A 16,426-nucleotide genomic window follows, 5' to 3' on the forward strand; every position below is an offset into this window, starting at 1 on the left:
TTCACCACGTTGGCCAGGCTGATCTTGAACTCCTGATCTTGTGACTCCCCTGCCCTAGCCTCCCAAACTGCTGTGATTACAGGCATGAGCCACTTCACCCTGCCTGCTTTTCCAAGTTTTTATAAGGTTTCGTCCCCTAACCCAGGACCCAGCCAAGGATCACTGATAACACTTGGTTGTCATATCTCTATAATCTCCTTTAATCTGGAACAGATCTCCCTCTCTCTCTTTCTCTTTCTCTCTCCCTATCTTCTAAGAGATGGGGTCTTGCTCTTCTGCCCAGGCTGGAGTACTGCAGCATGGTAACAGTTCACTACAGCCTCAAACTCCTGAGCTCAATCAATAGTCCTTCCGCCTCAGCCTCCTGAGTAGTTGGGACTGCAGGCACGCACCACCTTTTTGGTTCTTTATGTCATTAGCATTTTTTAGGAGTCTAGGCCAATGGTTTTGTAGAATGCTCCACAATCTGTTTTTGTCTTTTCTTCTTGATTAGTTTCTGGTTAAACATTTTTATAGGAATACCACATAGGTGATAGCACAGGCCAGGCGCAGTGGTTTATACCTGTAATCTCAGCACTTTGGGCGGCCGAGGTGGGTGGATCACAAGGTCAGGAGTTCAAGACCAGCCTGGCCAATATGGTGAAACCCTGTCCCTACTAAAAAAATAAGCCAGGCGTGGTGGTGTGTGCCTATAATCCCAACTACTTGGGGGGCTGAGGCAGAAGAATTGCTTGAACCCAGGAGGCAGAGGTTGCAGTGAGCCGAGATTGCACCACTGCACTTCAGCCTGGGCAACAGAGGGAGACTACGTCTCAAAAAAAAAAAAAAAAAAAAAAAGTGAAAGGTGATAGCACATCTATTTCACATTACTACATCACATTAAGAAACACGTAATAGCAGTTTTTTCATTATTAGTGATGCAGTTTGGTTATGATGCAGATCACTTCTTAAAGTGGTATCAGTCAGATCATTTTATTTGAAAGGTCCTTTCTCTTTTTTAATAATAAGTAATCTGTGCGGTACTTTTCCTGTAACCGCTCACCTAGTGGTTTTAATTTGTTCAATGCTTTAAAACTCAGTTTAACCAGGGATCTATTGATGGATGTCAGTATCTCTCTGAAGCCCCAGGAAATTTTTTTGTGGGCGTATATTTCCCCAGGCATCCAGTCCAGGACCCTCCAAATATTTAAAAGATCTTTTCCCTGTGTTATCGAGATGCCTTTTACAAGTTTCTGTGCATCACAGAAGTGTGTTACAAGTAGGAGGTTTCCAGAAGCTGGGAACCAATCCCGTTCATCTGATTTTCCTGATTATCTAGCCAGCCTTATGTAAAGCTAGGTACTTAAATTTTGTTGTTTGTTTGAGAATGATTTGTTCTGGCCTTTTGCTTATCCAGAGCCAAACATTTGAATCTTTTATGTTTGGTATAAACTGTATTAGAAACTAAAGCAGAAGGACTTAGCCCCTGGTTTTTGCTGTTCTCTTTGAAGATTTTGGGGGCACAACAGTTGTATTTGTGTCTTTGTTGAACTGAAATCAATGGTGGTCATTTGGAAATGAGTTAAAACACTACAATATATGTTTTAGTTGTTTAATTATAGTTGAATCAATAAGACATTTTCCACAAGTGCAGAAAGACTCTTTGACTCTGTAGACAAAAATGCTCAGGAGATGACTTTAGGGGGCCTTAAGTTTGTTTTTAGCCTAATGTGGAATAGCTGTAGGATTGGTTCCTTTTTGATTTCCCCTGCCCAAGCAGGGAGCACTGTGGAATTCATCATGGCAGTGGCTGGGTGTGTTTTATTTAGCCTATGATTAGCCTGTTACATTGGCTTGCCTTGCATGAAAAAGTCTCTGTCAGGTGACCAACAATGACAATAAGAGCTAACATTTGAATAGTATACCTTAAACATATACATTATACCAGTTCATCAAGAAGATTAGTTGTGAAAACAGGTATTTTTATTCTAATCACGTAGGCAAGGAAGAAAGTCTCAGAGAAGTTAAAGTAGTTCCACATCAAACAGCTTGTAAGGAGCAGAGGAAGACCCCCCTAGATTACAAGACAATTTCCTTGCACTTTCTGTTTTACCATTCTAAAAGGTAGAGGCATTCTAGGGAATTTAAATATGAACAGAGCATAGACCTTGCTCTGAAGGATCTTTTAAACCTAGCAGGCGTATAGTCTTATAAATCTATTATAGACAACAAATTGAGAGGAAAGCTGAGGAAGTACATAAAAGGGCAAAATGACCTACAAATAGAGGGTCAAGATTGGTGTGATAGAAGTAGCATTTGAGGGGAGTTACACTTTCTGTTTGTTTGTTTGTCTTTTTCCTTTTTTGTGTGGAGAATGGGGTCTCGCTATATTGCCCAGGCAGGTCTCGAACTCCTGGGCTCAAGCTATCCTCCCACCTCTGCCTCCCCAAGAGCTGGGATTACAGGCGTGAGCCACGGTACCCGGCTCAGAAGTAGCATTTGAGGGAGGTGGATGTTTTGGAAACAAGAAAGGGAGTGAAGATAGAATCACTGTGGGAAAGCACTGGGCTTGTTGTAGAAGTAGAATTGGTCTAGTTTAGCTGCAGCATGAGCTGCTTGAAAGAAAGTAAAAGAAAATAATGGCAGCTAGAACTGAAGGATAGGTTAGGGCCAGATTGTGAAGGGCCTTGAATGCCATATGGAAGAACCTCATTCCATAGGTACTTTGAGCAGGAGATGAAAAATGACCCTACAGAAGGCCCAATCATGATCATAAATAATGCCTAAACATGTTTAAGTTACCAATCTGTGCTGATGTCTTAACGAGTGCTATCTCACTGCTGCCTCACTGTAACCCAATGAATCGTGTACTGTGTCCATTTTGCAGATGAGAAATGAAGGCTCAGTGAAATTAAGGAAATCGGAAATGTCAAGAGCTGGAGCTAGGACTCAGACTTGGGTCTCTTAGATTCTAAAGCCTGTTCTGTTTCTCACTGTGATTGATACATTGTCACTTCTTTTATTAAGAACTGATAAGGTCTTAATCCTCTGTCAAGAACATGGCTATAGGAAGAGGATGTTTTCAAAGTTGTGAAGGGACTGCTCACCATGTTATGTTAAGGAATGTAATCACTACCAAACCTGACTTGTACTGTTCGCTGTTTTGAGACCAGAGCTAGATGGGAAATTTAAGAGTTGATGATGTTTTGTTTACATGCTCGATGACATCAATACGTACTCATAGCAAATGCCTTTGTTTTTGTTTTCAGTATCTAAGCTTGCTGGCCCTAAATAAATCTTAGGTCGGGTAGAGCTCAGTTCCGAGGGGCATTAAAGATTCATAAAGAAGTGATATTTTTCCTACCTAAAATATTTTTCTTCTTAGCAGGTTCTCTACTTAAAAGACAATGACTACTGATGAAGGTGCCAAGAGCAGTCGAGAAAACCCCACAGCCACTGTTGCTGAGCAGGGAGAGGATGTTACCTCCAAAAAAGACAGGGGTGTGTTAAAGGTGAGGCCACAAAGCTGAATGACATACAAGAAAATCTGCTATCTGGAAAGATTGTTTATAACATCTTTCTGAGGGGGTCTGGGTTGGACAATGTTTATTGAGAGTTACTAAGTGCTAAACACTATAGCTAGATTCTCATTTTTGTCTCCATAACTCCAAGATTTTTTTTTGAAGATTTGGAGTCTCGTTATGTTGGCCAGACTGGTCTTTAACTCCTGGGTTCAAGTGATCTTCCCACCTCAGCTTCCTGAGTAGCTGTGACTTTATTTTTTAATTAATTAATTAAATTTTTGAGAGGGGGGTTTCATTATGTTGCTCAGGCTAGTCTTGAAATCAAGCGATCCTCCCACCTCAGTCTTCTGAGTAGCTGGGATTATAGGCACAAGCCACTGCACCTAGCTAGAGATTTTAGTTTTTAATCCCAGATCACAGATGTTGAAATTGAGATTGAGCTAGGTAAATTAACTTGCCCAACATCATATATCTTAGTAAATGCAGATTTACCTGGGGTTCAGGTCCAAGTTATATCTCATTCTAAAGGGCTATGTTTCCCTATTCCGAGTATACAAATGGGTTACTATTTTAATGTATCATTTTAGTACACTAAAGCTAGCTAATGACAATTTTAAAGACTTTTTAAGGAAAGAAAAGCTAACTTGAAAAGTTTAGAGGGGTTTATTTTTACATACAGTGTTCTTGTATACAGCGAAGGTATCTATTAAAATTTCCTCAGAGAATGTATCTTACTTTTGATCTAGCGTTCTTACCATTAAACACTATACAATCATTCACCACATAATGACATTTCAGTCGATGACAGACTGTACCTTCAGCAGTGGTCCCATAAGATTATAATGGGGCTGTAAAGTTCCCATGGCCTAGTGGTGTCATAGCGGTTGTAACATGGTAGTACAATGTATTACTCATGTGTTTGTGGTGATGTGGGTATAGACAAACCTACTGCACTGCAGTCACATACAGTTATGTATAGTATAATGTTTATATTACTGGTTTATAGACTTACTATACTTTCTAACATTATTTTAGCGTGTGCTTCTACTTACTTTTTAAAAAGTTAACTGTAAAACACCCTTGGCTGAGTGCAGGGGCTCATGTCTGTAATCCCAGTATCCTGGGTGGCCAAGGCAAGAGGATCACTTGAGGCCAGGAGTTTAAGACCAGCCTAGGCAACATAGTAAGACCCCTATCTGTAGAAAAAAAATTTTTTTTAATTAGCCAGGCATAGTGGCATGCACTTGTAGTCTCTACTGCTTAGGAGACTGAGGCAGGAGGATCATGTAAGCCTGGGAGTTCCAAGCTGCAGTGAACTATGATCATACCACTGCATTCTAGCCTGGATAGCAGAGTGAGATCCTGTCTCAAAAACAAACAAACGAACAAATAAAAAACAGCCTTGGGCAGGTCCTTCAGGAGGTATTCAAGAATAAAGCATTGTTATTATAGAAGACAGCAGCTCCATGTGTGTTATTGCCCCTGAAGACCTTCCTGCGGGACAAGATGTGGAGGTGGAAGACAGTAATATTGATGATCCTGACCCTCTGTAGGCCTAGGGTAATGTATGTGTTCGTCTTAGTTTTAAACAAAAAAAAGTTTAAAAAGTAAAAGAATAAAAAAAAATTTTAAATAGAAAAACACTTATAGAATAAGGGTGTAAAGAAAGAAAATATTTTTATACAGCTGTACAGTGTGTTTGTATTCTAAGTGTCACTATAAAAGAGTCAAAGCTAAAAAAAATTACAAAGTTTACAAAGTAAAAATGTTGGCCGGGTATGGTGGATCACGGCTGTAATCCTAGCACTTTGGGCGGCTGAGGCAGGTGGATCATTTGAGGTCGGGAGTTTGAGACCTGCCTGGCCAGTGTGGCGAAACCCCATCTCTACTAAAAATACAAAAAATTAGCCAGGCGTGGTGGTGGGTGCCTGTAATTCCAGCTACTCGGGAGGCTGAGGCAGGAGAATTGCTTGAACCCAGGAGGCAGAGGTTTCAGTGAGCTGAGATCATGCCATTACACTCCAGCCTGGTAAAAAAAAGTTGAAACTCTGTCTAAAAAAAAAAAAAAAAAAGTTACAATAAGCTGATTGATTTATTATTAAAGGAAAAAAAGTTTTAAATAAATTTAGTATAGTCTAGGTATCCAGTGTTTATAAAGTCTACAGAAGTATATAGTAATATCCTAGGCCTTCACATTCACTTACTACTTTCTTGCTGACTCATCCAGAACAACTTCCAGTCCTGCAAGTTCCATTCATAGTAAGTGTTCTGTACAGGTGTACAATATGTTTTTTATACCTTTTTTTACTTTACCTTTTTCTATGTTGAGATATGTTTAGATACACAAATACCACTGTTTTACAGTTGCCTATGGTATTCAGTGCAGTAACAAAATGTACAGGTTTGTAACCTTGGAGCAATAGGCCAAACCACCTGACCTGGGTGTGTAGTAAGTAGGCCGGGCCATCTAGGTTTGTGTAAGTACACTCTGTGATGTTGACACAAGGATGAAATCACCTTAGGACACATTTCTCAGAACATACCTCTGTCCTTAAGCAATGCCTGATTGTATGTATTTCTTCACCCTATAATCATTTTCATGTGAATTTTTTTTGTTTCTTACAACAGTGTGGTGAGACAATCAGAGCCTCTCTTGATTCTTCCATCTTATAAGTAAATAAACTGAATCTGAGAAAGTTTAAGTGGCCTTAGTCACATTAAGTTATTTCTCCTACACCATTGTTAACACATAAAAGTTTTGTATAGTTAAGTTCTGTTTTTCCTGAAAAGCTTATCTGATGCATTCTAAATATTACCAGGATGCTGAGTTTTAATATCTCTTATGCCAGCAGTAGCAAATAAGAATTTTTGTTTGTCTAACCTTGCTTATATGAAAGCCCTTCTTCTGTGCCAGGATCTCTTCTGAATATATGTGAATTGCTATTAGCTTGCTATGTGCCAAGTCAACTTTTGGAGACTTGTAGCTATAGAATAAGTGTTCTATGCTATAGATTTACATCCTATTGTCTTCTTTTAGAGGGCTTCTCAACCTTGTAGTTACAGTTACTCCTCCTAAATTCCAGGAAGCTTCTAGAGACAATGGAGGCTCTGCCGGCTGTCCACAGCATCTCGCGGCCTCTGTTTACAACTTCCCCTTTCATCTTTTCAGAGTGCCCACGCCCAGGGAACATGATCCCCAACTTGCTACAGACCCTGTTTTGTTCTAGGGAGTAAATCTAATTGCAAGGTTTTTAGGCTTATTAAGAAGCGTTTGAGATTTGAAGCCCTTTAAATTATATCATTTATCATTGTCTAGAGCCTCGGATTTCACCATGAGTCTTTTGGTTAATATTTAAATAGGTCTGGTAACTGTGCCGAGCTACAGCAATTTAGTTAACCTCTCTGTGATTAAGTTCCTGTTTGTAAAATTAGAATAATAATGCCATCAGTCTCACAGTTATTAGGATAAGGTGAAGCACTTAGCATAGTGCCTGTCCTATAATAATCTATCTTATTAACTATTCTATATTTTAAAAAAAGAACCAGTGCTGGTTTGGAAATTCAGTAACCATCCGAGGAAGACAAAAGTTGGATCTATATTTTAAAGATGAATAGAACCTAGATTATGGCCTTAAGGCAACTCTAGATTTAGGCACAAGTTCATCTTGCTAGGGAAGCCTGAAGTGATACCATAGTACCACTTGCTGGTGTGGCTGGCTCTCTAACTCTCTGGTAGCCATTCATCCCAAATGCCCAGTTATTGTTTATAGTCCTGGAAGTGCAGAGTCATTCCACATAGGCTGACAGTTGAGCATAGCCAGTTCATGAACATGAGCACTTGGAGAATATTGTAAGATATCTTTTAGATTAATGTTTTGAAACTATTTTTTTTCTTTCGAAGTCCTGGAAGGGCAGTCATGCTTCTTTGCCTTTAAAGAATGTTTGAGGCTGGGTGCAGTAGCTCATATCTGTAATCCCAGCACTTTAGGAGGCTGAGGCAGGAGGATCACTTGAACTCATGAGTTCCAAACCAGCCTGGGCAACATAGCAAGAGCTCGTCTCTACTAAAAATAAAAAAATTAGCCAGGCATGGTGGCATGTGCCTGTGGCCTCTGCTACTTGGGAGGCTGAGGTGGGATGATCACTTGAGCCTGGGTGACAGAGGCTCTAGCAAGCTATGATTGTACTACTGCATGCACTCTAGCCTGGGTGGAAGAGTGAGACCCTGTCTCAAAAAATAGAATAAAGATGTTTGGGCTTTTGAGTTAAGAAAGCTATGGAATCTAAGTTCACAGTGTTTATGTGATATTTATTTTAGGCGGAGGGTTTACTTGTCAAAAAAGAATTTAGGAGCAAATGGTCAAATTATTTAAATAAAACTCAAAGCAAACTCCTCTCCCAAAAAGATGTTCATCAGATGTTAGCTACCATCCTCTGTTACCTACTAAAAATGATTAATTTGGAGGCCGGGCGCGGTGGTTCAAGCCTGTAATCCCAGCACTTTGGGAGGCCGAGGCGGGTGGATCACGAGGTCAAGAGATCGAGACCATCCTGGTCAACATGGTGAAACCCCGTCTCTACTAAAACTACAAAAAATTAGCTGGGCATGGTGGCACGTGCCTGTAATCCCAGCTACTCAGGAGGCTGAGGCAGGAGAATTGCCTGAACCCAGGAGGCGGAGGTTGCGGTGAGCCGAGATCGCGCCATTGCACTCCAGCCTGGGTAACAAGAGCGAAACTCCGTCTCAAAAAAAAAAAAAAAAAAAAAAGATTAATTTGGGATAGATGATTGACAAACTAAATTACACCACTACACACCTGTATTTGCTTTTCTTTTCCCAGAACTGACTAACTACATTAGCAGCTTGCTCAGCCAAGAACAAAATAAATACACTGGATTTTAAGATAGCTAAATACTAGAAAACAAATTATTTAGTATCATATCAAACTGTGCAATGATACTCATGTCTTTTACAGATAGACTATGTTTCAAATGTAGGAAATATAACCTGTTTTACCAGGAAATTGGGCTTTCTGAAAGTAAACAATCAGAATTTAGTCAGAAGCTAATGTTTTTAGCAAAGGAGGGAAATACAGTTACGCCTTTGAAACTTTGCCTAAGCTTCTTTTGGAATATTTTTAAAAGTCTACCATTCTTTCTGGCCTAAGTTAGTGTGTACATGGACTAGCTCACAAGTCTGTGTTATGAGAGAATTTAGTGTCAAAATATAGGGCATTAAACCAATGAACAGGATTTATTGGTTAATTCTTTGAAGGAATAAATAATGTGATCAGCAATAAAAGTAGATATAAGAGACAGGTTGGCAAAGGACAGTTTTCTAACAATGAGAGTTGCTATGAGGACTATGAAGGAAGGTGTTAGAAAGAGTGGATAATAGCATATTTGCAGATCTGCTTGGGTGTCTTGGGATGGACTGCGAACTTTTTATTCTCTGATTACTAGTAAAAATTTCACCTTTTTTTTTTCTTAATGTTTGTCGTTTCTAGATTGTCAAAAGAGTGGGGCATGGTGAGGAAACACCAATGATTGGAGACAAAGTTTATGTCCATTACAATGGAAAATTGTCAAATGGAAAGAAGTTTGATTCCAGTCGTGATAGAAATGAACCGTTTGTCTTTAGTATTGGCAAAGGTAAGAGGGTGTTTTTTTGAGTTGTGTTTTACTTAGCTTTATTACGATTTATAACATATAGGAGCAGCTGATTCTATCCTTTCTGAAAGTTAAAGATGTTTTAGAGCACTAATACTCAAAGACGGTCTGAGAATCCCTAGGGCTCCCTGATATCCTTTTAGGGGGTCCCAAATGTCATTTGCTTTCATCACAATACTAAGATATTATTTGCCTTTTTACTGAGCTGACATTTGCACCGATGGTACAAAAGCTTCAGTGGTAAAAAACTGCTGCTTCCTTAACACAAATCAAGGCAGTGGTAATCAGCTGCTCCAGTAGTCATGGTATTTTCCACTGCCACTCATTCACTATTTACATAAAGGAAAAAGCTAGTTTCACGTAAGAATGTCCTGATAAAGCAGTAAAAATTATTAGTTTTATTAAAACCCAATCCTCAAGTTTCACATCACTTTGATATTCTGTGACAGAAAGGGAAGTACATATAGAGCACTTCTGTACCCCGAAGTATGATGGTTGTCTCAAGGAAAACTACTTGTGCTCTTGTTTTAGTTGAGATCTGAACTAACTGCATTTATTTCATGAAATACCATTTTTACTTGAAAGGGCAGACTGTGATTATGCAGACTTGATTCAGTGTTTGGCAGGTGTTTTTCTGAGAATGAATGGAGTAAGTCTGTCACTACAAGGAAAAACAACTGACAATGTTTTTTGCCATTAAGTTTTTAAGTAAAAATTATAGTTTAGGAGAACTCCTATCTGCCACTGTGAGCTTGACAGCTTCTGAAGGCTTTTCTGATGAGGTCAGTGGGTATTAATGAATGTGGTTTTAAATCTTATACAATGATTGGAAGATCTTTATAACTAAGAACCAATATTTTCTCAGTGACCAATGCAAGATGTTATCATGTGTGAATAAACAATTCATTCAAAGTTAGACCAACAGATTTTAATGTAACAGTGTGAAAAGTTCATTAGTATACCTTCAATTTCCACATTGTAATTGACTTTTATGAAACTTACAACTTGTACAGTTTTGATGTAGTATCAGATAGTTATATTCACAGTTATCTAAAAGGTTATTAAAGGGCTCCTACCCTTTTCAACTATCTATCTTTGTGGGTTTGGATTTTTTTCCCATGTACTTCATTCAAAATTGCAACAGGTGAATGCAGCAGTAGTTATGAGAATCTGGTTGTCTCATGTTACAAGTCAAACATTTCTCCATGTATAACATTCTAAAACATGACACTCTTCTCACTAATTTCTTTTGTTTTGGAAAATACAAAATATAAAAATACTTTACAAAATTAAACTACTTATTAACATGGGGTTATTCTAAAATTATTAAATAACTAATTTTTAACTTTTAATATAGTAAACATCAGAAGATATGTCATATAAACAAAATCTCTTTGGAGTCCTCAATTTTTAAGATGTTATGGGGTCCTGAGGAAAAAAGGTTGAGAACTACTGTTTTCAAGTATTAAGTATGATTTTTTATTAATTTATTTTCAAATGCTTTTTTTTTTTGGACAAGATCTCAATCTGTCACCCGGGCTGGCTCACTGTAGCCTCAACTTCCCAGGCTCAAGTAATCCCCCCACCTCAGTCCCACAAATAGCTGGGTATAAAGGTGTGTGCCACCATGCCTGGCTTACTCTGTCGCCCAGGCTGGAGTGCAGTAGCACCACCTCGGCCCACTGCAGCATCCCCCTCCTAGGTTCGAGCGAGATACTCCTGCCTGAGCCTCCCAAGTAGCTGGGACTACAAGCATGTACTACCACACCCGACTAATTTTTATATTTTTTGTAAAGCTGGAGCTTTGCCACGTTGGCCAGGCTGGTCTTGAACTCCTGACTGCAAGTGATCCGCCCACCTCGGCCTCCCAAATACCTGGGATTACAGGCATGAGCCACCATGCCCAGCCTAATTTATTTATTTATTTTATTTTATTTTTTTTTTATAGAGACGGGCTTTCACCATGTTGCCCAGGCTGGGCTTGAACTCCTGGCCTCAAGCAATCTGCCTGCCTCAGCCTCCCAAAGTGCTAAGATTACAGGCATGAGCCACTGCGCCTGGCCTCAAATGCTTTTAAATGTCTTTAGTTCATTTAGTCTTATTTTTTAATCTTGTAGAAATAATAACCCATACATCAAATTAAACTTCATAGACCATGTGGCTTATTGGAAGTTGGTGGCTGAGTTATGGCTTTTATTCTTGTCTGCGAGACAAGCAATTGTAGTTTGTTCCTAGATTAGGGAAGAAAAAAGTATTCAACCTGTTCACCACTGAGGTTCAGTGTGAACTTCATTCCCTTCTCCTTCAGCTCTGTATCTAGTTGAATTGCTAACTAAGCATGGATCTGGAAAGGAAATAGCAGGAACTGAGGAGTTACTTTCTGTCTCTTGCCACTCAGCCTTCCCTGCTTTCTGTATCATTTGTGTGCCTGGTGAATTCTGCTTCCCATCCAGCTGTGCTCTTTCCAGGCTCCAGTTTTGACCATGCCACTGCTCCCTTCTCCTTTGGGTCCTTACTAGATTAATGGCTCATGTGCTAATCTTTTGTTTGAATAAGATAGCAGTAAAAATCAAACATAGTCTTGTGGCAGATAATTATGACAGTTATTTTAGAATTTTTTTTTTCATTTTTGTTGATTTAGGGATATGAACCTCCAGGGCTGTCAGAATGGGTATGGCATCATTATTTAGGTGACCTAAGAGTGACTGGCCTTGTCAGACCCCCTTATTCCTGCCATCTGCTAAATCCTTACTCTACCCTTAGAATTTCTGTCTTAAAGAAGCTGATAGAGTTAAGGTAACAGGTCACCTTTTAGCAGTTATCTTGGTGAGTAGAATTAAGAATTGTTGAGAATTTATATTGCTACCTTCTCTACTGAGATTTTCTCAGCAAAAACACTATGGTGAATGAGTTTCCTAGAATTTTAAGCGAGGTGAGAAGATTTTTTGAGTTATTTTTTAAAAATGCAAGTTGGGAGAAAAAGGGGGCAACTTTCAGTTGACTTTGTGCCTCAGCATACCTGTCTAGAGCCAGTGTGGTCTCATGGGAAAAGCTTCCAGCCGGGTGTTAGAAAGCCAGGGTTTCTGTCTTCACTATTCTTTGTGGTATGTTAACATGAGTAAGCCACTTAATCTTACCTGCTTCTGTAAAAGGAAGTCTATAGAGAGCCTGTGTGATTCCATTCTTGTTCATTCTGTAAAGCATGCGGGAACAAAAACCATAAAAAACTAATACCAACACGGAGACCTTTAGAGGCCCCCTTAAGATGGTAATTGGAAATATTAGGATTGTGCAGTATACCTCTGGTAAAACATCTATAGCATAATGTATTTAGTTGCCTACAAAACAAGGGACATTGGTTTGGGAGTTTATAGTTTTGTGGGTGGGGTTCTTTTTCCCTTTTTTTTTTTTTTTTTGAGATGGAGTCTCACTCTAAAGCCCAAGATGAGATGCAGTGTCGTGGTCTTGGCTCACTGAAACCACCACCTCTGGGGCTCCAATGATTCTTGTGCCTCAGCCTCCCGAGTAGCTGGGGCAACAAGAGTGCATCACCACACCTGGCTAATTTTTTGTATTTTAGTAGAGACAGGATTTTGCCATATTGCCCAGGGTAGTCTCAAACTCCTCAGCTCAGGTGATCTGCCTGCCTCGTCCTCCCAAAGTGCTAGGATTACAGGCGTGAGCCACTGCACCTGGCCTATTGTTTTATACTTAAATTTTATAGCAGTAGGTACTTTATCAAAATGCAGAAAATAATATAAATGGACAGTAGCATAAATATTGTTCATTGATCCCTTATATTACACCTTATATTGATCCCTTATATTGTACCTCTCCCAAGGGAATAAATAGAAATATTTTTTCTTTTCTTTTTTGAGATGGAGTCTCACTCTGTAACCCAGGCTGCAGTACAATGGCACCATCTTGGTTCACTGCATCCTCCGCCTCTTGGGTTCAAGCCATTCTCCTGCCTCAGCCTCCTGAGTAGCTGGGACTACAGGCGCATGCCACCACACCCAGCTAATTTTTTGTAGTTTTAGTAGAGATGGGGTTTCACCATATTAGCAGGGATGGTCTCCATCTCCTGACCTCATGATCTGCCCACCTTGGCCTCCCAAAGTGCTGGGATTATAGGCGTGAGCCACTGTGCCTGGCCTAAATAGAAATATTTCAATGGAAAGTCATTCTAATTTAGGGATTCTAGTATGACTTCAATATTTAAAATAGAACCATAAGAACCTATCCGTAAAAATCCCATTGAAAAGATACGCATGGCCAGGCGCAGTGGCTCACACCTGTAATCCCAGCACTTTGGGAGGCCAAGGCGAGCAGATCACGAGGTCAGGAGTTGAAGACCAGACTGGCCAACATGGTGAAACTCCATCTCTACTAAAAAATACAAAAATTACCTGGGCATGGTGGCTCGTGCCTGTAATCCCAGCTATTTGGGACGCTGAGGTAGGAGAGTTGCTTGAACTGAGACCTGGGAGGCGGAGGTTGCAGTGAGCCGAGATTGAGCCACTGCATTCCAGTCTGGGCTACAGAGCGAGACTCCATCTCAAAAAATAAATAAATAAATAAGTAAATAAGAAAAGGTAACATCCCAAGCTATACCTACACTTGGTTTGTATTCATCTATTACTTTTACCATACCATCTTTTTTTTTTTTTTTTTGAGATGGAATTTCGCTCTTGTTGCCCAAGCTGGAGTGCAATGGCGCGATCTCAGCTCACTGCAACCTCTGCCTTCTGGATTCAAGCTATTCTCCTGCCTCAGCCTCCCAAGTAGCTGGGACTACAGACACACACCACCACACCTGTCTAATTTTGTATTTTTAGTAGAGATGGGTTTCACCATGTTGGCCAAGCTGGCCTAGAGCCCCTGACCTCAGGTGATCCACCTGTCTTGCCCTCCCAAAGTTCTGGAATTACAGGTGTGAGCCACCACACCCAGCCAACTGTACCATCTTTTAAATTCTGTGCTTTGCCTTCTTCATCTAAGGTGATGATAATCATATATTATATATGATTATGTAAGTGTATACTGTTATGTTGAGGATTAAGTAAGATAATGTACACCATCACCTAACATTAAGCCTAACACATGGTATGCACTCAGATGTTGATTACTATTGTTGCAGTGTTAGGATTATTGATTGGTTTTATAATGGAATGGTAAAAACTGTGTTATAACATCTTCAGCTCTGACTCTATCTGTTGACTATGCATGCATGCATACAAACCTTCAAAAAAATGCTCAGTTATCTTGCTTAGCCCCAGGAAGTTGGGAAAGACAGAATCAGTCTAAGGGAACTGATTATTACTACTGTGGAATATGTTACAGAAATTAGAGTGAAGAGTTGTGGTTTCTCTCACTAGGTTTTCTAAACTAAATATTAGAGGTGTGAATTCTTAAAACTGGTCATAGCCCATTTAAAAAGAAGTTGAATTAAGAATGACTGAGGATTTTCATACATAAGTCTATAATAGGAGTTCTGTTCTTTTACCCTCCTCCCCACAGCAAATATGTTTTCAGTAAAGTGGAAGAGGGCGATAGGTTTGGAGGATGAAATAATTATTTCTACCCTATTTTTTTTAGACAGAGTTCGTTCTGTTGCCCAGGCTGGAGTGTAGTGGCACCATCTCGGCTCACTGCAACCTCTGTCTCCCAGGTTCAAGCAATTCTCCTACCCCAGCCTCCCAAGTAGGTGGGATTACAGGCACCTGCCACCACGCCCAGCTAATTTCTGTTTTTTATTTTATTTTATTTTATTTTGAGCCAGGGTTTCATTCTTGTCACCCAGGTTACAGTGCAATGGCACGACCTCAGCTCACTGCAACCTATGCCTCCCAGGTTCAAGGGATTCTCCTGGCTCAGACCCCTGAGTAGCTGGAATTACAGATATGTACCACCATGTCCAGCTAATTTTGTATTTTTAGTAGAGACCGGGTTTCTCCATGTTGGTCAGGCTGGTCTCACCCTCCTCAGCCTTTCAAAGTGCTAGGATTACAGGCATGAGCCATCGCACCCAACCTCTACCCTATTCTTAGAAGTAAATCCAAGAGTACTAAAGCTTTACCCCTCTCCATTCACCCCTGTAAAAGCCTGGTGATATATCTGATATAAGGCCACTTCATTGAGGTTGCTTTTTATGTTCTTCAGTATGTGACTAACACACTTGAGAATCACAAAGATAAAAATCCTACTTTTTATACTTTTCCCTCCGATTTGAGGAGTAAGAGAAAAACCAATAATTTTGGATTCCTCACATTTCTATACTAACCTTTTATTAGAGAGATTTGGCCATAATGAAGTAAATAGAGTAATCTGCCTGTTACATTAATAAAATCTTACTTTTGTTACATTACGATCTGTGATCATTAGTAAAAATACCTGTTAATTTAGTCAGCCAGTAGCATACTGGGGTAAGAAGGGGAAAATATATGTTGAAAGACTAGTCAGCTGGTACTTTAAGTACTTGCAATGCGAGGCCAAGGGCCTTATGTGTATTATCTCATTTAATTCACATACCAATCTTACTATTTTTTGGATTCTTTATACAATTAGTATAATTTAGGTGACAATCATATTAACATTTGTGTTGAGGCCACTTTGAATGTTTTTTTATTGAGGTATTATTTACATATAATAAAGTTTTACCCTTTTAAGTATATAGTTTGATGAATTTTGATAATATTTCTGTAACTACCACCACAATCAAAATATAAAGCAATTTCTTTACCCTAAAAAGTAATTTTATGTCCTTTTGCAAAATTACTTTCCTTCCTGGACCCCGGGCCCCAGGCAGTGACTAACTTGGTTTCTGTTACTATAATTGTGCCTTTTCTAGAATTTCACATAAACAGAATCTTGTGTTATCTTTGGTAAACTGCCCAAGGCTATACAGTAAATGGCAGCGCTGGGATTCAAATTCAGATTAGTCTCCTTTAGGTTATATTAGATCTTAAAGTTTAAAACATAGCCCAAACCAGGTACAGAAATGTCGTAGGTCCTGGTTAGCAGTATTTATTGAGTGTCTGATATACAGTAGATGTTTCTTTTCTTTCTTTTTTTTTTTTTTGAGATGCAGTCTCGCTCTGTCACCCAGACTGGAGTGCAGTGGCGTGATCTCAGCTCACTGCAAACTCCACCTCCCAGTTTCCAGTGATTCTCCTGCCTCAGCCTCCCAAGTAGATGGGTTTACAGGCACACACCACCATGCCTGTTATCATCAGGGCAGGAAAGCAATGGCG

The 16,426-nt window shown here is 39.6% G+C and overlaps 1 protein-coding gene across 3 annotated transcripts in view; it reads left to right on the plus strand.

Annotated features, from left to right (window-relative positions):
* FKBP5 (FKBP prolyl isomerase 5) overlaps positions 1–16,426 on the plus strand; it is a 158,821-nt gene that overhangs the window by 87,723 nt on the left and 54,672 nt on the right. For 2 of the 3 annotated variants that reach the window (XM_017522636.1, XM_017522633.2), the window contains 2 exons: positions 3,368–3,491; positions 9,011–9,155. In XM_017522636.1, the coding sequence (XP_017378125.1) occupies positions 3,387–3,491; positions 9,011–9,155 (250 nt within the window). In that variant the 5' untranslated portion in view covers positions 3,368–3,386. Of the gene's footprint in view, positions 1–3,364; positions 3,492–9,010; positions 9,156–16,426 lie in introns of all 3 variants that reach the window. The other variant, XM_017522635.2, reaches the window with a different exon arrangement.

This window comes from Cebus imitator, unplaced genomic scaffold (genome assembly GCF_001604975.1).
Source record: "Cebus imitator isolate Cc_AM_T3 unplaced genomic scaffold, Cebus_imitator-1.0 Scaffold24, whole genome shotgun sequence".
Lineage (NCBI taxonomy): Eukaryota > Metazoa > Chordata > Mammalia > Primates > Cebidae > Cebus > Cebus imitator.